The 18,540-nt window shown below is 36.6% G+C and overlaps 2 protein-coding genes across 2 annotated transcripts in view; one reads left to right on the forward strand and one right to left on the reverse strand.

The window, feature by feature from the left end:
* Positions 1-1,804: 1,804 nt before the first annotated feature.
* TXNDC9 (thioredoxin domain containing 9) lies at positions 1,805-9,587 on the reverse strand. Its single transcript, XM_032227019.1, has 5 exons — positions 9,413-9,587; positions 7,735-7,950; positions 6,227-6,345; positions 5,000-5,254; positions 1,805-2,826 (listed from the first exon to the last, which is right to left on the reverse strand). The coding sequence occupies exons 2-5, from the start codon at positions 7,915-7,917 to the stop codon at positions 2,709-2,711; spliced, it is 675 nt and encodes a 224-aa protein (XP_032082910.1). The 5' UTR covers positions 7,918-7,950; positions 9,413-9,587; the 3' UTR covers positions 1,805-2,708.
* A 560-nt stretch (positions 9,588-10,147) lies between these two features.
* Positions 10,148-18,540, forward strand: part of EIF5B (eukaryotic translation initiation factor 5B) — a 33,720-nt gene continuing 25,327 nt past the window's right edge. The window contains exons 1-3 of the mRNA XM_032226677.1: positions 10,148-10,354; positions 15,152-15,277; positions 16,412-16,496. Of these exons, the coding sequence (XP_032082568.1) occupies positions 10,320-10,354; positions 15,152-15,277; positions 16,412-16,496 (246 nt within the window). The 5' untranslated portion in view covers positions 10,148-10,319. The remainder of the gene's footprint in view (positions 10,355-15,151; positions 15,278-16,411; positions 16,497-18,540) is intronic.

Raw genomic sequence — 18,540 nt, forward strand, 5'->3', positions numbered from 1 at the left:
ATAGTGTACAGGGTACTTAGATTATAGAAGAAATCTAACTCTGCAAAGTTCTTGACTACAGATATTGTAGAAGGGGGCATTTTTACAGATGAAATACTTGCATTCAAAGATTAGCAAAAAGCAAAATGTGGAAGATACCAGTCAATTATTAGATTGTGTTACATTGACTACTGTAGAATCCACATCTCCAGAGAAGCAAGCATATTTAGTTAGAACTTTCAAAGCACTGTCACTGGCCAGGGCTAGATCATTCCTTTCCCAAATGGCAATAGATGTATAGATAGTCCTTGACTTACAATCACAACTGAGCCCAGAATTTATGTTGCTAAGTGAAAAATTTGTTAAGTGAGTGTTGCCTATTTATGAATCTGGCTTCCCCAATGACTTTGCTGGTCAGAAGGGGATCACATGACCCCGGTGCACTGCAACCATCATTAATATGAGTCAGCTGCCAAGTGTCTGAATTTTGATCACTGACCATGGGGATGATGCAAATCATAAGTGTGAAAATGGTCATAAGTGCTGTTGTAACTTCGAACAGTGAATAAATGAACTATTGTAAGTCGAGGAGTACCTATATTTAATCCACCTGCTTAATGTTCCAAGAAATGCCTTTTTTACTCTTTTCTTGTATTATGCCTCGCCATAAGTATAAAAATACATTGAGAAAAATGATGTCTCTAGGGAGACATAAAACATTTTAGGTTTGTAGTACTCAAGAGTATAATTTTAATATAATTGAACACTACAAAACCAATATTATTAAGGATTAATATTATAAACCTTTTAAGACACTTAAGTTTTATAACTATTCTGGAAACAATTGTTTATAAAACGAGAATCAGTCTATCCAGGTGACCCACACTAAAACCTGTCTTCCTAGTTGAAAGCCATGTTTCAGTTATTTCTTTCTCATTACCTTGTATCCCTGTCCTGTGGCTATCCTCATTAACTTCTCTCATGCTTTCTTTTTGTCATTTGAGAAAGTAGTGTCCATGGTTTCCATCCAACATTTGAAGAAAAGAAAAGCTTAAATGTGATTCCAAAACTATGGCACTTTACTTGTGGAATGCATATTATCTCCATTTACCCTTCAGCTACATCAGCGTGCCGCACCCATAATGCAATGCGCAACCCCCAGTGCGCATGCGCGCACTATAGGCACGACCCCATTTTTTGCATGTTTTTTCACCCTCCCCAGGCTCCAGAGGCTTTATAGGAGCTTGGGGAAGGCGAAAACAGCCTCCCAGCCCCCCCCGGAAGCCCTCTGGAGGCTTCAGGGACCTTCAGGAGCAGTCAAAATGAACCTCCGAGCAAAGCGGAAGTCACTTCCGGTTTGCTCAGAGGGTCGTTTTGAGCGCTCCAAAGACTTCAGGGACCTTCAGAAGGCTTCCCTGAAGCCTCCGGAGCAGTTAAAACAACCCTCCGAGCAAACTGGTAGTCCGTTCCCAAACTTCCGGTTTGCCCGTAGGACCGTTTTTTTGCGCTCCAGGGAAGCTCATGAACCTCCGGAGGGCTTGCCGGGGGCAGGGGAAGCTCTTTTTGCCCTCCCCAGGCTCCTATAAAGCCTCAGGAGCTTGGGGAGGGCGAAAAATGGCTTTTAATAAGGGTGAACTCAGCTGGCCAGCACAGGCATGCACGCTGGCCAGCTGACAGGGCAGCGCCTTGCGTGCCCTGACAAACAGCTCTATGTGCCACCTGTAGCACATGTGCCATAGGTTCGCCATCATTGAGCTACACCATGTCTTTTATCTTTCATAGAATAAAATATATAAAGAAATTTAAATCTCATTTTCTTTCTTCTTGGGGAAGATAGTTGCAGTAATCTCATGCCCAGCAACCATTATTTAATTGGCTGCCAATAGAATGGAAAATTCCTGTATTTGCTTTAATTTGCTTTTAAGTTCCTGTGAGACTTAATTTTTCTCCCAAGACTGATAATTTGCAGGTGTGGAACATTTAAATGTGATATACTGTATAGGAAAATATTCTTTTACCTACCAGGCTGTCAAAGTTCTACAGGATTGTTAATATTTCAAAAAGCTGTGCCAGGAAATGTGTATATTAGTGAAAACAACACTGCAAGACATTGTATTAAACTGTATTCATATCAGTTTAAACATCTCAATTTTTCCTGTGGCTTGTTCTTAAAAATATAAGCTGTCCTTCAAGCCTCAGAATTTTAGTTCAGTATAGTTGTCATGTAGTATTTATTGCTAATTGAGCTCTAACATGCAGTGTACACAGCTGGCAGAGTTAAGTTAAAGAAACTACTGAAATTTTATAATATGTTCTAATGACGTTAGAGTACGCAAAATCACAGCCATGGTATTATAAGAATGACTTTTATTAATGCACTACTTCAAGAATAGTTTAAATAACAATTCTTGACAGAAGTCTTTCATTAATACCTTAATGGTGAATGGTATAAATTTTAAGATGCTGTTTAAGAGAGCTATTGTTAAATTAAGAAAATGTTGAAAGTCATCTATCATATTACACAACTGAAAAGTGTTCAAATTTCTTTACTAAGAAATTATTTCTTAAGAGGAAGAAATATTTAAGATTTCCTTTCATGAGCTCTATAAAAATGTTAGAAAATGAGTGTCATGTGCAAATGTTCCGAAAGCAAACAGCTAAATAAAACATTCCTAAAAATGTATCAAACATAAAAGAAAAATGGTTTACAAATATTTGTATCATGAATTCTAATCATCATCAGAATCTGAATCATATTTCTTTCCTCTGATTGTTTTCTTATCCAATTTTGTGAAAAAGGTTCCAGACTTCTTTTGGCTTTGGAAAGGCGGCTCCATTAAGTTGCCACTAAAAAAGAAGAAATTAGTAATAATGTAAATATCCTTAAGGTAATAGCTATCTGAAAAAGCAGTTTATTAGACATGTCTGCCAAAACACAAATTAGAAGTACAATTATCTGAAGCCAACTCTCCCCCTTCCCCAGTATTACATTAAAAAAGGGATACATTATTTTGCTTCATGGATCTCTTAGGATTATAGCAAACATTTTAAACAATTAACAGGTGTGATAAAACATAAGCAATACCCTGCTGGATTGGATCCCTGCCCCCATCTTGTTCACAATCAATTTGTCTGTGTCATCAACTGGCCAACCATCTTATTTTTCTTACAAATTGGCACCCAGAAACTAGTTAATTTTTGTTTGGGAACTGTTATTGCTGTTGTCTTTTAGTAGATTTGGGAAGGAGGTTGAAAGTTTGTAGTAGTATTTAGAATGTTTGACAACTGAGACTGATTTGAAAATCAAAGTGGATGAAGAAAAGTTGAATGTGGTTGGATTGATGGTTAAAAAATGGAGACAGCAGGCAAAAGGACAGGGTACTAAATAGAGACAAATAAACCTGAATGGGAAGCACACTGTAATTGAAAAAGGAACTTGATTGGTGGTTGAATGCCAATGGCATTCAAACTCAAGATTGTTCCAAGAAAATGAAAGAGAGCAAGTAAGATAGCAGAATATGTGAATGCCTGGAAATTTATTTCAATTTTCCATGTTTATGAGTCTCTGGTAAAAACTGATGGCCTTTGATACAGGCTGCTTTTGACAAATGTTAGTTTTGTTTTGAATAAAATCTCATTCACGCATAATATGTTGATGGATAAATGGGCATGTATTACCGAAACTTGATTGGGCAGTGATGAAGCGATAGCTTTGTGAGAAATTTCCCGTCCTATATTTCAGGTCCATTAACAGCTGAAATGTTGTGGCTGGGATGATGGTGGCAATGACTGTGCATGGTATGTTTGCTGTGATTAGATGTGTTGCTCTGCTGACATTTGAACTGAATAGGATTATTTGAATAACTTTGAGTCAGACCTATCTATGGAGCAGAAACAGTACTGATGGCTCTGGAGGATTTGGGCTCTTGAAAATGGGAAGGTGTCCCTCTTTGTCTTACTGAAACTTACACAGCTTTTTATACCATTGCCCACTGTACCCTACTGGACCGCCTACAAGGACTGGGGGCTGAAGGAACCATTTTATGGTGGTTCCACTCCTACTTTAGTAGGAAGGGATGGTCAAACATTTAACCAACTTATCCATGCTACTTTTGAATATATACTGGAAACCCACAGAAGTCATCTGCTGGTCATGCAAGTATATGTTGATAATACTCAAATATGTACTGCTATCTCAGGTTGAACTGGAGATGCAATGGAAATCCTAGACCAGTGTCTGAAAGCCTCAAGGATTTGGAAAAAGTTTATACTTAATCCAAGAAAGATCAAGTTACTTTTTGTTCCGATTTGAGATAGTCCCAGTATTACTTCTGGACAAGACTCTCTTCTTTAAAGGAGTTGGTCGAAATTTTGGGTTATTTTAGCAGTTGCTAGTGGAATAACAGGTAGGAATCTGACCTAGCCTTACCTAGATAAAGGCTAGTGCATCAGTTGTGATCCAACATGAACTAGGAGGCTTTGTCCAGAAACTGCTAGGCTGCCTTTGGAAACCATTTAAAAACTACAGCCAGACTGTGAGTGCTGCTATGAAAATATTACACACACTTTCCAAATTGCTGCATTGATTAGCAATAGGCTGCCAAATTCAGTTGAAATAATTGGTTTTGACTTATATATCTTGGCTTCCAGGGATTAGGGACCATCTCCTCTAATGGGAATCTATCTGGTACATCTATGCATACAGGGTCTTTTCTCTTGAAGTCTTTACTGAATGTGGATCTGAATGCTGGCCCATAGTATAGACGCTCTATAATCTGGCGTATCTTATATTGGATATAGACATATGAATTAGACATACATAAAAATATATAAAAGGTGTATATTTTATAAAAGGTATAAAATATTTGTAATACAGTAGTAAAAATCCATAAATCAGGGAAACCTCAAAAATGATGACTTAGTATATCAATTTCACTACTTTGCTAGGAAGATATTTTTTTATATTAAGAGTATTATATAACAGTATAACAGCTACTATTGTAAGATTAATTTTATTTACCTGTAATTGATGATATCTGCGCAACCTAATCTCCATTCTAAAGTCTCTGTGGTGAAGTCATCTGTGTTGCCAAGATCAGTAAACCCAACCACATAATCTTGAGTTTTTCCATCTTTTAATAGTGCTAATGTGGGAATTATCTTGATGCGAAGTCTCTCACAAAGAAATGGTGATTTTTCAGCATTTAACTTGATAAACCTAGTCTCAATATGCTTTTTTGCAAGTATTGTTAAATGCTTATCTAATATTACGCATCTGAGGAAAAATAAAAATATTTCATACGTTAAATGGTGAAATATGAAGTCATCTCTTGCTTTGTAACTCAAGTAAGGCTGTGCAAAGCATTTGAAGTGTGCTTTCATGTTTCTGCATATATAGTTGCTTCACTAGCAGGAAGAGATGAAATATTTTCTCCACAAGTATGCATATAAATGCAAAGATGTCTGGAAATCCCTTTGAATGAGCCAAGTGAATATGGTTATTTCACCATTTTCAAGACAAGAACTTCAGGAAAGCTCCTTCAAAAGCTTTGCGCCACCTTAAAACACTACAAGCACTATGTGAAGCGTGCTTTCATGTTTTGCTATGCCAATGGTACTACAGTCATAGAACCAAAGTTAAAATGGATGTGATCTAATCAAACTCCCTTTTCATAAAGGACTCTATTAAACAATCCCTGAAAGTCTGTCATCCTGTCCATTTGAAAAAGTAAAACAAGGTCCATTATTGTTCTAGGCACAGCATTCTGCTATTTAAGACCTCTTACCTTCAGGAAAATATTCCTTATATAGATATAATTAAATATTAAAATCAGTGTGTGGATAAATTATCAAGCACATGCCCCAAATCTATTTTTCAATTTCCTTTCATTTTGACTTTGGGAGTTGATACTGTGAAAAATGCAACATTGAATCTGAAAGTTATCTCAGATAACTTTCCATCAGGTTTTCCAATAAATCTTTCAGATAATTGTCCTTAAGAGTCACTGATTTTTTTCCTATCTTCAGCAAACCACTATCAACTTCCTTGAATATGGTTTGGCATGATATGGAGATCCAGTGTATTATAGTTATTCAACAAACAATGGCTAAACAAATTACAATATTGTGAATGCAATTAGAATTATGACTAGAAATCTGCAGTTGGTTTTGTAAAGGGCTCATACATTTAAAAATATGGCAATTCTATGCATTAACTAGAAAGGCATTTCAACTTTTTAGTGATTACCTGAGGGTTGAATCTCTATAAAAATGACAGACCACATTTTTGCTCCCTTTCACCTCTTGAAAAAAATCTCGCTCACTGGGGATTTCTAGGTATTCTCCATGTCCTTTTGAAAGCCATTCCTATTAATAAGAATATAAAATTTTACATTTGATGCCATGAAGGAAATCATTCCACATTCATTCCATAACATTATAATTCTACCATTATTCTGTGAGAACAAGTTTCATCTGATGAATCCAAATCCTATCTTAAAGTTATATTGGTAGTAATTTTAGCATTTCTGATATGCTTTGAGTATTGGGAGTCCTACGGGATTGGGCGGCATATAAATTTATTAAATTACAATTAAATTACAAGTAGGTCAACATTAGTTCCAAAATGAATCCTATATTTAAATAAAAAGTAGTTCAACATTTATTATAAATCATTTCCAAAACTAAAAGGACTAGAAGAAAAGTCTGCATTCCAAAAGAATAGTGAAGTTTTAATGGTTAATACTTTAATATGAAGTAAATTACCAGTGGAATCATGCACATATTTGTTCCAACCTGTCCAAAAATTATGGTTTGTTCAGAAATTACATAGGGCTGCAACAATTATGTATTCATACAGTAATTTAATTAGTCAAAAATATCTGTACAAATTTCACTTCCAGACTGGAATTCTTTAAGGCATTTTACTGATATAGTAACTGCAATTGCTTAGTTTGAATTTGAGTTATACTGCAAATGTAAATTAAATCAAATTCACTTTTTTGCTTGATCTTTATTTTTAAAACTGCGCTTCCTGCATATTACTTAAGATCAAGGGTAACCATTTGATTCCCCAAAACTGGTTTTTAGCAGAAAAAACTCAATCCTGCCTTTCATAAAGATTTTCAATTACTCTTGTGTATGTTCTTCAGTTTTCTATATCACAATACTTATTGAGGTTGATAATTGTAATGACCCTGGAAGTCCTAAGATATTCATAGACTGATGTATTTGGGCATAATAAGATAGTATTATGTTTGTTTACATTCATTATATGGAAAATAATGAAAGGCAACACTTGGAAGAATCTGTCAACCAATGATAAAAGAATTCAAGAAGCTGGAATGTTATAGTAGCTAGTCCTATGCCTATACGACTAGATGGAATCAGGTAGTCTTACAAAGTCAACAGATGTTTCTTCCAATGTGCATTGGACTGTACCCTGAGGCAATTCATACATGTATTTCACTGAATCTGTTAAAGTAGCTTAGATTAAATTTGCAAAGGTTGATGGGTGAGGCTGTAATAATAAACATATGAATGTTGACTAAAACCCTCATATTTTAATAGAATTTACTAATTCATTATTTAATTTCACTTCATCTCAAATCCCTGTGATGGAAAATAAGCTAACATTTTGTTAACGTCATCTCTTTATGTGTTAGTGGACTACGAGTGGCCTAGTTTGTAGAGATACTCCACGATTATAAATGCAATACAGGAGAAGGGGTTTGGACCCTTATATTTATCAGTTACCTGTTTTTGTTGCTGAGCTTTCTTGAGTGCTTCAAGCCTTCTTCGTTTGAGAAGTTCCAGTTCATCTTCATCCATCTGGTCCAATTTTTGTATTTCAGCATCAAGCTCTTCTTCTACAATCTTAGTTGTCTGAAGCATTGAAGCTTCCACGGCTTGCGAAAAAACAGAGGTATCTGCATTCATTTTCTTTTTAAGTTAGCAGCAGACACATTAAACCTGAAAAATGAAGTAGATTTCAAATTAGAACCAGGCAGAATAGAAAAAAATATTTATTACAATAACAATTGCATACATTGTGTTGTAGAAATATAAATGGAATTTGAAAGAAGATTTAGCATAGTGATAAGAATATTTAATTGAAAGGCTGACTGGGGTTGATTCTTTTGCTTTAGTTAAATAGTGGTCACTATTAAACTAAATAGTGGAAGGATTATTGACCACTTACATTTTGTTCTGATTATTTGGTTTAAGCCTTGTGTGTGTGGGGGAAGTTATCATGGAACAGAGATTGATATCTGAACCATTTTCATTATTAGTCAGCATTTTGAATTTTTCTCTTAAGTGAGGATTACTAAACTAGAATTCTAATTTGGTACTCTTGGGATGAGAAATTCAGTAGTAAATTATCTGGTATTTTGCATGTGGCATATAGACAAGTAAATAGTATCAGAAATAAAATAAAATTTCACGTGGCGTTGACATAAAGCCTCAGTAAAAAAAAATCTGTCTGTTACCAAATAAAGATGTCCGAGCTTACATTTTGATAAAAATGGCAAAACGATTGCTTCTCAGTGTTATTATGATAATGAATTGTGATACCAATACAATATACAGTATTGTTGTTGCTAAATTAGGCAAAAGACTAAATCAAATTAATATGCACACAAAGATGCTTCATTTGTTGCATTCAAAATATTCATAATTGAATTCAAGATAAATCTCATGTATACTACAGAAAATAGCAATTCCTAAAAGTGTTTCTTACTCTAGAAAAGAAATTCAGCAAAGCAGCATATTATAAATCCTTTTTCAGAAATGTAAGGTATTTAATCATTCATTAAATTACAAATATCTCTCTTGGTAGGCACAGTCTTGGAAAAGGTATCTTATTCTTCATAACACAAATGCCTCTGTTGAATTGATACTTTTTAGCTATAATTTTCATAATCCACTTTTAACAATGAAAAATTAGAGAGAAAAACTTTACTACATCCACCTATTTTGCTTTGCCCACAGTGCCGATCTACGATTTAACAACTTAAGGATTTTGAATGACCTTAGTATTTTTTCCCCAAATACGGATTTCCCCATATTTTGTGAACCCCATTAAATTCTGTAAAATATATTTCATTAAGATCAACAAGCAACTGATCAAGATCTAAAATTAATTAGAGTCTACTTTAAATATTAAGTATTGATGGCATCATGCTTCATATGCTGGAAATACGATTTCAGTTAAGAAGCTCTGAAATATCACATGTTGTAGAAAAATTTCTGATAGGGCGGATAAGGAAAATATACTTATCCATCCAGAGCTGACACCTAAATCTTAAACCAACAGAGATGCATCCAGCTAATCAAGTCTTTCCAAAATAAATATGAAGGCATAAACACCCGTTTATTTGTATCGTTTCGAGACCCAGGCAACCGAACAGCAATGATTCGGCTCCATACTTACTAGTTAGAAATCGAAAGTCCACAAAGGAATGCTCCTCGGCGTAGAAGAACCACAAAACTCTCTCCCTGAGCCTCTATCGCCCGACCGGCCTCCCAAAGGACCCCAACGCCCCACAAGTTGGCTCAGCAAGTAAACCTGGTCACCCCGGGAGTCCCGCGCATGCGCCTCTATCCTCAGCGACGGGTCCTGAGGACGTTTTATTGTTGACGCAGCAGTTAGCTGTCAGAGGCGGCGATCCTTTCTGCGCTTGCGTCGTGCGCATGTGTTTCTGAAGACGCTTGAGCGGGGTGGCTGCTTCGCAGCATTACGTTCACGTCAATTAACGACTTAGATTAAAAGTGTCGCTTGAGTGAGGGGAATTTATAACAAAAAAGCAACGCTTCCTGCACATACCGCCCCGAGTCACGCTAATTCCGTTAGTTTGTAATAAGCCACACAAGAACTCGCAAGACCCAACGCCCCCCATCTCGGTACCACCCGCATCCCACCTCTGGATGGCCTTCAGCGGAGGGTGGCGCATTAATGGGGCCTTTCCACTGCTGAGCGCTCTCGGTCCTCCCCGGTCGTTCAAGGGACAGGTGTGCCCCAGTCCCGCGTTCAAACTCATCTTGAATACGGGCCCAATTCAGGCGCATGGCTGCAGTTCATCCTCCGTCCAGAAGAGGCGGTCGCAGCAGCCGGAAGCTCCCGGCCAGGCAACCTGCTTTTTTTCCTCAGCGCTGATTGCAAGCCTGCCGCGTGCCGGGGGCCAGAGGTGAAGCGCCTGCGTGCATCGTCGTCCGCTGCCGAGTGGAGGGTTCGCGTTGGCCTCTCACCATATGTGCCCTCTCGCTTGTGGAAGCGGCTGGCTGGGCCCTGCGCAAGGCGAGCGAACGAGCGAGCCAGCCTCGGAGGGGCGGTTGCAACCATGGGCAAAAAGCAGAAAAACAAGAGCGACGACAGGTACCCAGACATGGGCTGAGTGGGCGGGGAGCGGGGATAGTCGGCGGCTGCCGGCCCAGGGCTAGCCCTGCGCTGCTTCTCCTTATTCCACGCTGAGGGAGGCAGCGCGCAGGGACTCCCCTTCCTCAGCCAGGGAACACGAGGCAGCTCCCCTCTCACTCGGAGGACGGGACTCTTCGGGCCAGAGGCTCCCGTGTCTCCTGTCCTCGCGTGTGAAAGGCTGGGACGGGAGGGGGCCGCCCGAATTCATCTATCTCGACCTTTGTGGGACTTTCATGGCTGGACTGTTTACTTCTGAGAAATACTCGTCTGGTTCTTGTTTGCCTGCTCATTAACAGGCGCTGTTAGTCATGTTTCCTTCGCAATTATTTTAGGTGTGCGTTTTTTCTGCTCGACTCCACCGTGTGACTCCTGGGTGCAGTCGCTTTTCCAGTTAGGAGAGCTAGAATTATTTAAAGACAATGCCATATTTTTAAATGTAAGTAGGAAGCCCTAAAGCCCCGTGCTTCCCACTTGGTCCTTCAGCTTAAAGCTGAGGTGGAAAAGTTACTGATAAACAAGTTAAAGGAGATCAAACAATTCCTTGTTAACATTACTTGTTAAGATAATCGCAATTTACTATAGATGACATTGTGTGAATTTTCTTAAGTTGGTTATGTTAGGGAGATCTTTGTGGCCCAAATGTCCTTCGTTTCAAGAAGAGTACAGTGGTAGGAACAACTAAAAGTTTTGTTCTTGGGGTTCTTGTGAAAAAAGAGGCTTTCGGTCTCACCTATCTGTACTATTGACCCCTGGCTTGCTGCATTTCTCATCAGAGTTTCCTACATGCCTAGTTTTTAGTAATTGTTGGAACCTCCAACATTTAGAGCACGGATACATTCTGTATGATTATTTCTTCATGATCATTAGTGATAATTAACTACTAGCCATGAATTTTACCAGTCTTGAAATTAAATACTGAATCCTACTAGCTCCCTAAGATAACATGGTAAGAATCAGTTGATTACTGTAAATATGTAACATGATATAAATGCTGATGAAATAGCCTACTATGTTACCTATGCAAGCATTACACTTGAAACAGAAGAAGGTAATGTACAGGAAAATATAAGAACAGCATATAAATAAAAGGTCAAAGCCCTGTGTTTTCAAAAAATGTTGAGTAAAGTGATGTTTTGACTCAGTCATTTTAATCCTAAAAAGAAAGTAGGACGGAGAAAGATGGCCACCCATACATTTAAAAAAAATCTTGGTATGTAGTTAATTGCTACTTTAATTGTTACTTTCAGAACCAGAAATATACAATTACCAGAGAGCCCTGGTTTGTTACCTTTGATGCCTTTATGGCATTAAAGAAAACTCAGCAAGACTTTTGAGAAAGACGTGATACCATTCTCCTGAAGATCAGAGAAGGTGCAAAGACTGTCAATTTAGATGTGATAGAGAACAGAATAGCTTACTGGAAAATATTATGCAGTTAACCATTGTAACTCTAATTAATATCCTAAATGCTATTAAGATTTAACAGGGCAAAATAATGCCCCTGGAATCTGTTGCTAGATTATTTGACAAGAACTTCATGGAAGCCCTAATCAGATGGTTTTGGCTTTGCATGAAATATATCATTTTGAGGGCTCATTACATCCCAGTTTATTTTATTTTTTTTGTTATAACTACTCAGCCTCAGATTTCCTGTATGGAATTCATTTTTATAGAACACTTAAATTGCTCAGGTAAGAGTAAGGTGAGAGCCAGTTTGGTGTAGTGGTTAAGGCACAGGTTAAAAACTATGATAACTACTTCTAATTCTGCCTTCAGCATTGGGGACTTTGGGTCAGTCTCAGTGACTTTAAGCCAGTCACTCTTTTAGCCTTGGAAGCAGGCAATGGCAAACAACTTTCAAAAACTTGCCAAGAAAACTACAGGGACTTATCCAGGAACTTGTCAGCATTGACTTGAAGGCACATGTACATAGTAGACTTAGAAGATAAAGAAAATCATTACGCTTTTCATAGATTATACCAAAGATGTTCACCAGCACAGAGAAATATTAACTTGAATTTGAAATAGTGCTTGAGGAAAGAAATCTAAAACGATCAACTGAAAATCATTTCATTACTGTGGGGAGTCTAAAACACATCTCACCTCTAAATTCCTATTAAAAGTTGATTTTTTTTCCAAATTTATTGTGGATTATCTTTAACTCTTAATTATATATTCATATTTATGTCCTTAACTACAGCAAAATATGACAGCTTTTTAGCTACAGTCTTTTATTCCCTATTCCCTCTTGTCCTTTTTGATTTAAATTTGTCTTTATTTAAGAATGGAGTTTATAGATTTTATTTTCTTGGCTTGAATTTTTAATGATATCCATATGGCATATATATTTTTTCTTGCTCAAATATTAATGTTAATCTCATTTGTAAGATACAATGTTAAAAACTGGGATCTTCAATGAACTGCTAAAATATGAATATTGAAAGTGGTTTTATTTTTCTTAGGAGATAACATTCTCCCTAAATATAAATATTTCATAGGAAGATTATAGTAATATTTTATAGGAGAAAGATTTATATATGTAGTATTTTTAAATGCAAGAAGTGTGCTTTTAATCAGATTTTCTAAACTACAGAAAGCTATGACATTTTTAGTAAAAAAATGTCAGGATAAAAATAGTATATACAAGTAGTGCTAGACTTACAACAGTTCATTTAGTGACCATTCACAGTTACAACAATACTGAAAAAAGTGGCTTATGACTATTCTTTACACTTGTGACTGTTGCCACATCCCCTTGGTCATGTGATCAAAATTCAGATGCTTGGCAATTCATATTGATGATGGTTGCAATGTCCAGGATCATGTGATTCCTTTTGCAATCTTCTGCTAAGCAAACTCAATAGTAATAGCACTTAGATTTATACACCATTTCACAGTGCTATGCAGCCCTCTCTAAGCAGTTCACAGAGTCCACATATTGCCTCCAACAATCTGGGCTCTTATTTTACCAACCTTGGAAGGATGAGTCAACCTTGAGCCTGGTGAGAATCGAACTGCCAAACTGCAGCCAGCCAGCAGTCAGCAGAAGTAGCCTGCAATGCTGCATTCTAACTACTGCGCCAGCTCAGTGGTGAAGCCAGATTCACTTAACCATGTTATGTAAATTCAGGTGGTGCTTCTGTGATATTGGTTTATATGGCAAAAATTTAAAAACTGTTTTAAGTAATAGTTATATTTAACATTCTGAAAAATAAATATTTTATTAAGCAAAAGGTAAAGGTGATTATTTTTATATTATATTATAACAGTTTTGATTTCAACATTGCCCTTGGTAATGAGAAGCTGTTGAAATATTTTTTCAGGGCCTTACCACGTATTTATAAAAACAAACAATAATTGGCTACAGTTAAATTCTTAGAGGAGCAGGTGATGATATATTTCTTTATATAGATCTTTGATAACTGCTAAATATGATTTTAATCAAATATGAAATTAATCATTTTTAAGGATTTTTATTAGATTGCTCTGCATTTTTGTTAGATGTTAAAAAAGGGAAAGAACTCTTACACTTTTAGAGTCAAAATAAGCGATAAAATATACTATCCATTTGAGACACAAATGTGAAATTATATGCATTCTAGATTATTAATTAAAAATTGCATTTTTATATTTTGTAGTTCTTAGTAGGAGATGATATTCGGTACTTTATTTTATAGAAATATTGCTATATATACATTAGGGATCAGAACAATAATATTTATCTGTTTGCTTCAAGAAATTGTAACTATAATTAAATTTATGATATTGGGAAAGCTGCCTGGCTTTGATGAAGATGAAATTGGTACAAACACATGTTGCTCTTTAATCTCTTGCTTTATTGGATGGATATGCTAAAGTTTTTTCATACTGATTCTTCCTAACTTTGATTTTGAAGCATTTAGGGTGGTTTTTTAAAAAAAAAGAATATGTGTTTTATTTCAAAAACAGACAAGGAATTTCATGTAGAATGATTTATTATCTTAGAGCAAACCTCCTTTCAATTATTGTCTTATTTCAACCCATCTTACCCCCTTTTCTCTTAAACTTTATTATCTTGAACTTTATTAGATATACAGACTTATATTGGAATTATTTCAAACATTTTTATGTTATTATATTATCTGAGAAAGCTAAATGATACACATTCCAGGGTAGACTGTATTTTTCTAATTCAAATACCTATTACAGAAGATGCTTGCTAGATACATTCTGTGATAATTTTTAACCATAAGTTAGTGGAAGAAAGAGTAGAAGTTTAATGTGATTTTAAACGTTGCAAAAACTAAAGACAATCACTAAGTGACTTTGGCTAATCTTGAGAAGCTAAGCAGTTTAGTCTTGTTTAGTATTTGAAGGCCTTGGTCTGGAAAAACAAAAAAGCACTCTGGAAAAAGACTATACTGTTGCTGCTATATATAGATTGTCCACAAAATTGCTAGGAGCCTCAAAGGAGCCTTTATTTTAAGCTGCGGATAATATAATATCCAATCTTACTAAGATGAAAACTTCTTGGCTAAATTTTTCTTTGCTTGCATAAATATAAACGGTGCCCCACAGGTAAAATTGCAATCTGAAGCATATTGTACTACATTTGGGCCTCTTGATTAGAACTTCAATACTGAAATAATTATTTAAAAAAGAGTTTTTCAGACTCAAGCACAAGTTTTTTTTTTAAATGCTAGTATTGGAAAGTGAACATTTGAACTTCTGTCTCAAATATATTTCACATGATTTTTTTTTTCGGGGCTGTTCTAGTGCCAAAGATGATATAGATCTTGATGCCCTTGCTGCTGAAATAGAGGGTGCAGGTGCTGCCAAGGAACAAGAGCCTCAAAAATCTAAAGGAAAGAAGAAAAAAGAAAAGAAAAAACAGGATTATGAGTAAGTTCAAAACTTGTCCTTCATAGTTCTGATACAAATTAGATTAGATACATGGAATCAGACTTTGTGAATATACTTGTAGCATGCTTTGGAGATTAGATGGAGGATAAAAAGCTAAATTTGGAGTCAAGTCTTATAAAAGTGCATTTAATGATAACTGAAAGAATTGTGATAGGGATGATAGAGATCAAATCTAGTCTTTCATCCCTGTAGTTTTATTGACATGTTCAGCATTGGCAGTGTCTTTGCATAAATGTTTCAGTAGCATTCTACTGAGTTGTTTAGCCAATTCAAAGTGCTTTGTCTTCCCTATTCATCTTATGCTATTGGCTATCAAACTATCATTTTCCCTTTAGTTTCACTGCCCAACTATTATATGAGAAACAGAACTGGCTCACTATACTCTAATTTTCTTCTTAAATAGTTTTCCAGATGAAGGAACATGAGAATCTCATACATACATTAACTTGCTGTATGTTTATAGGTACATTTAAGTTTGGAAAATAAAGTATGGCAATACTTAATAAAGTATATCTCTCCTTCCCTTAAAATCTTACGGGCAGTTTCAAGAAGATGAAAGAGAAGGGATGTTATGATTTAGACTGCTGAACAGCACTACTTAAACACCATTTGCCTAAAATGGTATAGGGCAGGGGTTGGCAACCTTAAATATTCAAAGAGCCACAAAGGTCCTAACCGGAAGCCCCCCGTTCAATTCTGAGCTGACCCGAAATCTTGTTCCCCCATCATAGAGTCTTCTCCTAGCGTGGCATCCTTTTCCCTCTACTTGTCCTAACTGAAAGCCTTATAAATTGTGACTGGAAAACCTGCCCCTTGCCATAGATTAGCCTACTGGCACTCCCTGCCCCCCCCCCCCCCCGGGACATCCTCTCAAAATTGTGGTGCTGACTGGTGACAGGGAGCCGCAGCACATGGATGAAAGAACCACATGCAGCTCCAGATCCGCAGGTTGCTGATCCCTGGTATAGGGTCATCTGCTTGAGTAGAGGGTTGGACTAGAGGACCTCCAAGGTCCCTCTCAAATCTTTGATTCTGTTATCAGACATCCAATTATTGACTTCTGTTTTATATACATTTATAAACAGATTCTAAATAATATCATTCTCATTGCAGTGAAGATGACATCCTGAAAGAGTTGGAAGAGCTGTCTCTAGAAACACAAGGTGGGAGTGTTGAAAAAGAACCAGTTGTAGCAAAGGTAAAAATCCTGCAAAACTGGTACTCAAAATTTTTATATGTCTTTTGTGTCAGATTAATTCACTTGGAAAAACTATAATAATTTAATACTGAAATTTACCCATCTGTCTGGAAAGTGGTGTGGAAAGTTATCTTGTGAATAAAACAGCTCCAAAGCATTTGACCAAATTGCTCAAAGGGCTTTTTTTTTGTAAAACAAAAACAAAAAGGCTGTTGACAGTTCAAGCATATTGACATTCCATTGTTCTAAGTTATTTGTAATTTGTCCCTTCAATATTGCATAATTCTTTCTCACACATAAACAACCCACATCTTGATTTTTAAAATATATTTCACGTATCAGAAATATAGCAAAGTAGAATGTATCATCCTTAATCAATAGCACTCAATCTAATATAATGCTGACAATTGCATGGACTTAAAATGCAGTAGAAAAAGTCAATAGCTTCATGTTCCCATGTTTAAACTGCATCACGAGAAACCTGGTGATTGCTTCCATCCTTTAAACTTTCTCTAACATATCCCATATAGACAAAATGAATTTCTACATTAAATTACCTAAATTGAGAAGAAAATAATACGATAATACAGGAAATTAAACCCAGTTTCCCCAAAAAGTAATGCAGTACACAAAATGAAAATCTTAAGGGTTGTGTTTGTCAGAGAAAGTTAATACCTTATAGAAGTGATGCAAGCATTATGACTGAATAAGATGTTTTAAATATAAGTCTGAGATTAATTTATATTTTATTTCATCCCATTAGCTTTAATGCTTAAGGAATGTCCATATATTTCATTTGTATCCAAACAAATGTTTAAATTCACCAGTGGGAAAGTTTGTTTACAATCCATACAACCAGACATACAAAAGTATCAGAATACAACCTAAATCTCAATTCCCTTTACTCGTCAAAATCAATATTAGTGTAAACACTGATATATTTATAGAGTAAACAAGGTTATATTTCAATCTAACACTATTAGGAAAGGAAATATTTGGCTATTGATGTTTGAAGGATAATGTATCATCTGCATTTACTTTGCTTCCCACAAAGCTCTGAAGCTTTGTGTTGCCTTGATTTTCAGTGAATTAATGATGAATGAAGTTGGATGAATTCATTTGAAGGTGCTAATGAAACCTTTCTTAGAATTACTGAGTATGGGAAGTATCTGTTTAGCATTAAATCACATCCTTATTTCATTCTTTATCCCCTTTCTGCCTGCAAAATTGGAGTGTTGTCAGAATTTGGTACAGTGCCAAGGAACGCAGTAGTCCTGTATGGAGCTTTAGGTGTTCTGTTCCTGAGAAGTCTGGGTATGAATTGCCTGGCTAGTGCAAATATGGCACCCTGAAGGAGGAAGCTCAGCCGCATCCCCTATCTTGCAATTTAATTTTTTTATAGTAGCTCTTGTCTATGCTCAGGCTCAGCAATTGTACCTAATCACGCCTCAGGAATGCAGGGTTGGGGGAAAAAGTCTCTACCCAAATCCTCATCCATGTCCTGCTGTCTCTCCTGAAAGACCCCCAGAGATGGGCTACAGCTGCTGAAAAGAGCAAAGAAACGCTCTGAGGAATTGGTTTGTGGGGTTTAAGTCAGGGGAGGTGTGCCAAGCAAAAAAAGGACCAGGAAGAAAGCTTCTATCAAGAAAGATGCACTAAGTTGATTGGGAAACTCTTTTCTGAGTGTGCTTTCCCAAAGCCAGCAGTGGTGTCAGAACTCGATGCAGTCAAGGGCACCTGTGAGAAGGGGTGAAGGTGGTGAAGCAGGAAGATGCCAAAGGATGATATTGCAAAGCAGAGCTCTAGGCTGCCATTCACCTTACCGGGCAGCTATTATTTCCTGCCAATCTTTGAAAGCCTATCCAGGTAGGCTGTTGTCTTCCTGATTATCACCAAGAGAAATCTGGCAGGCAGAGAAAAAGAAAGAGAGTATAGCTGCTGGCTTATCCAGTCAGTTTGGTCCAAGTTCTGACAGCAGTCCAGCTTTGTTGGAAGACTTGCAAATGTAAGGGTTTTTACAAGCCTCAGGTGTCAGTGCTCTCTT

This window comes from Thamnophis elegans, chromosome 11, assembly GCF_009769535.1.
Source record: "Thamnophis elegans isolate rThaEle1 chromosome 11, rThaEle1.pri, whole genome shotgun sequence".
Lineage (NCBI taxonomy): Eukaryota > Metazoa > Chordata > Lepidosauria > Squamata > Colubridae > Thamnophis > Thamnophis elegans.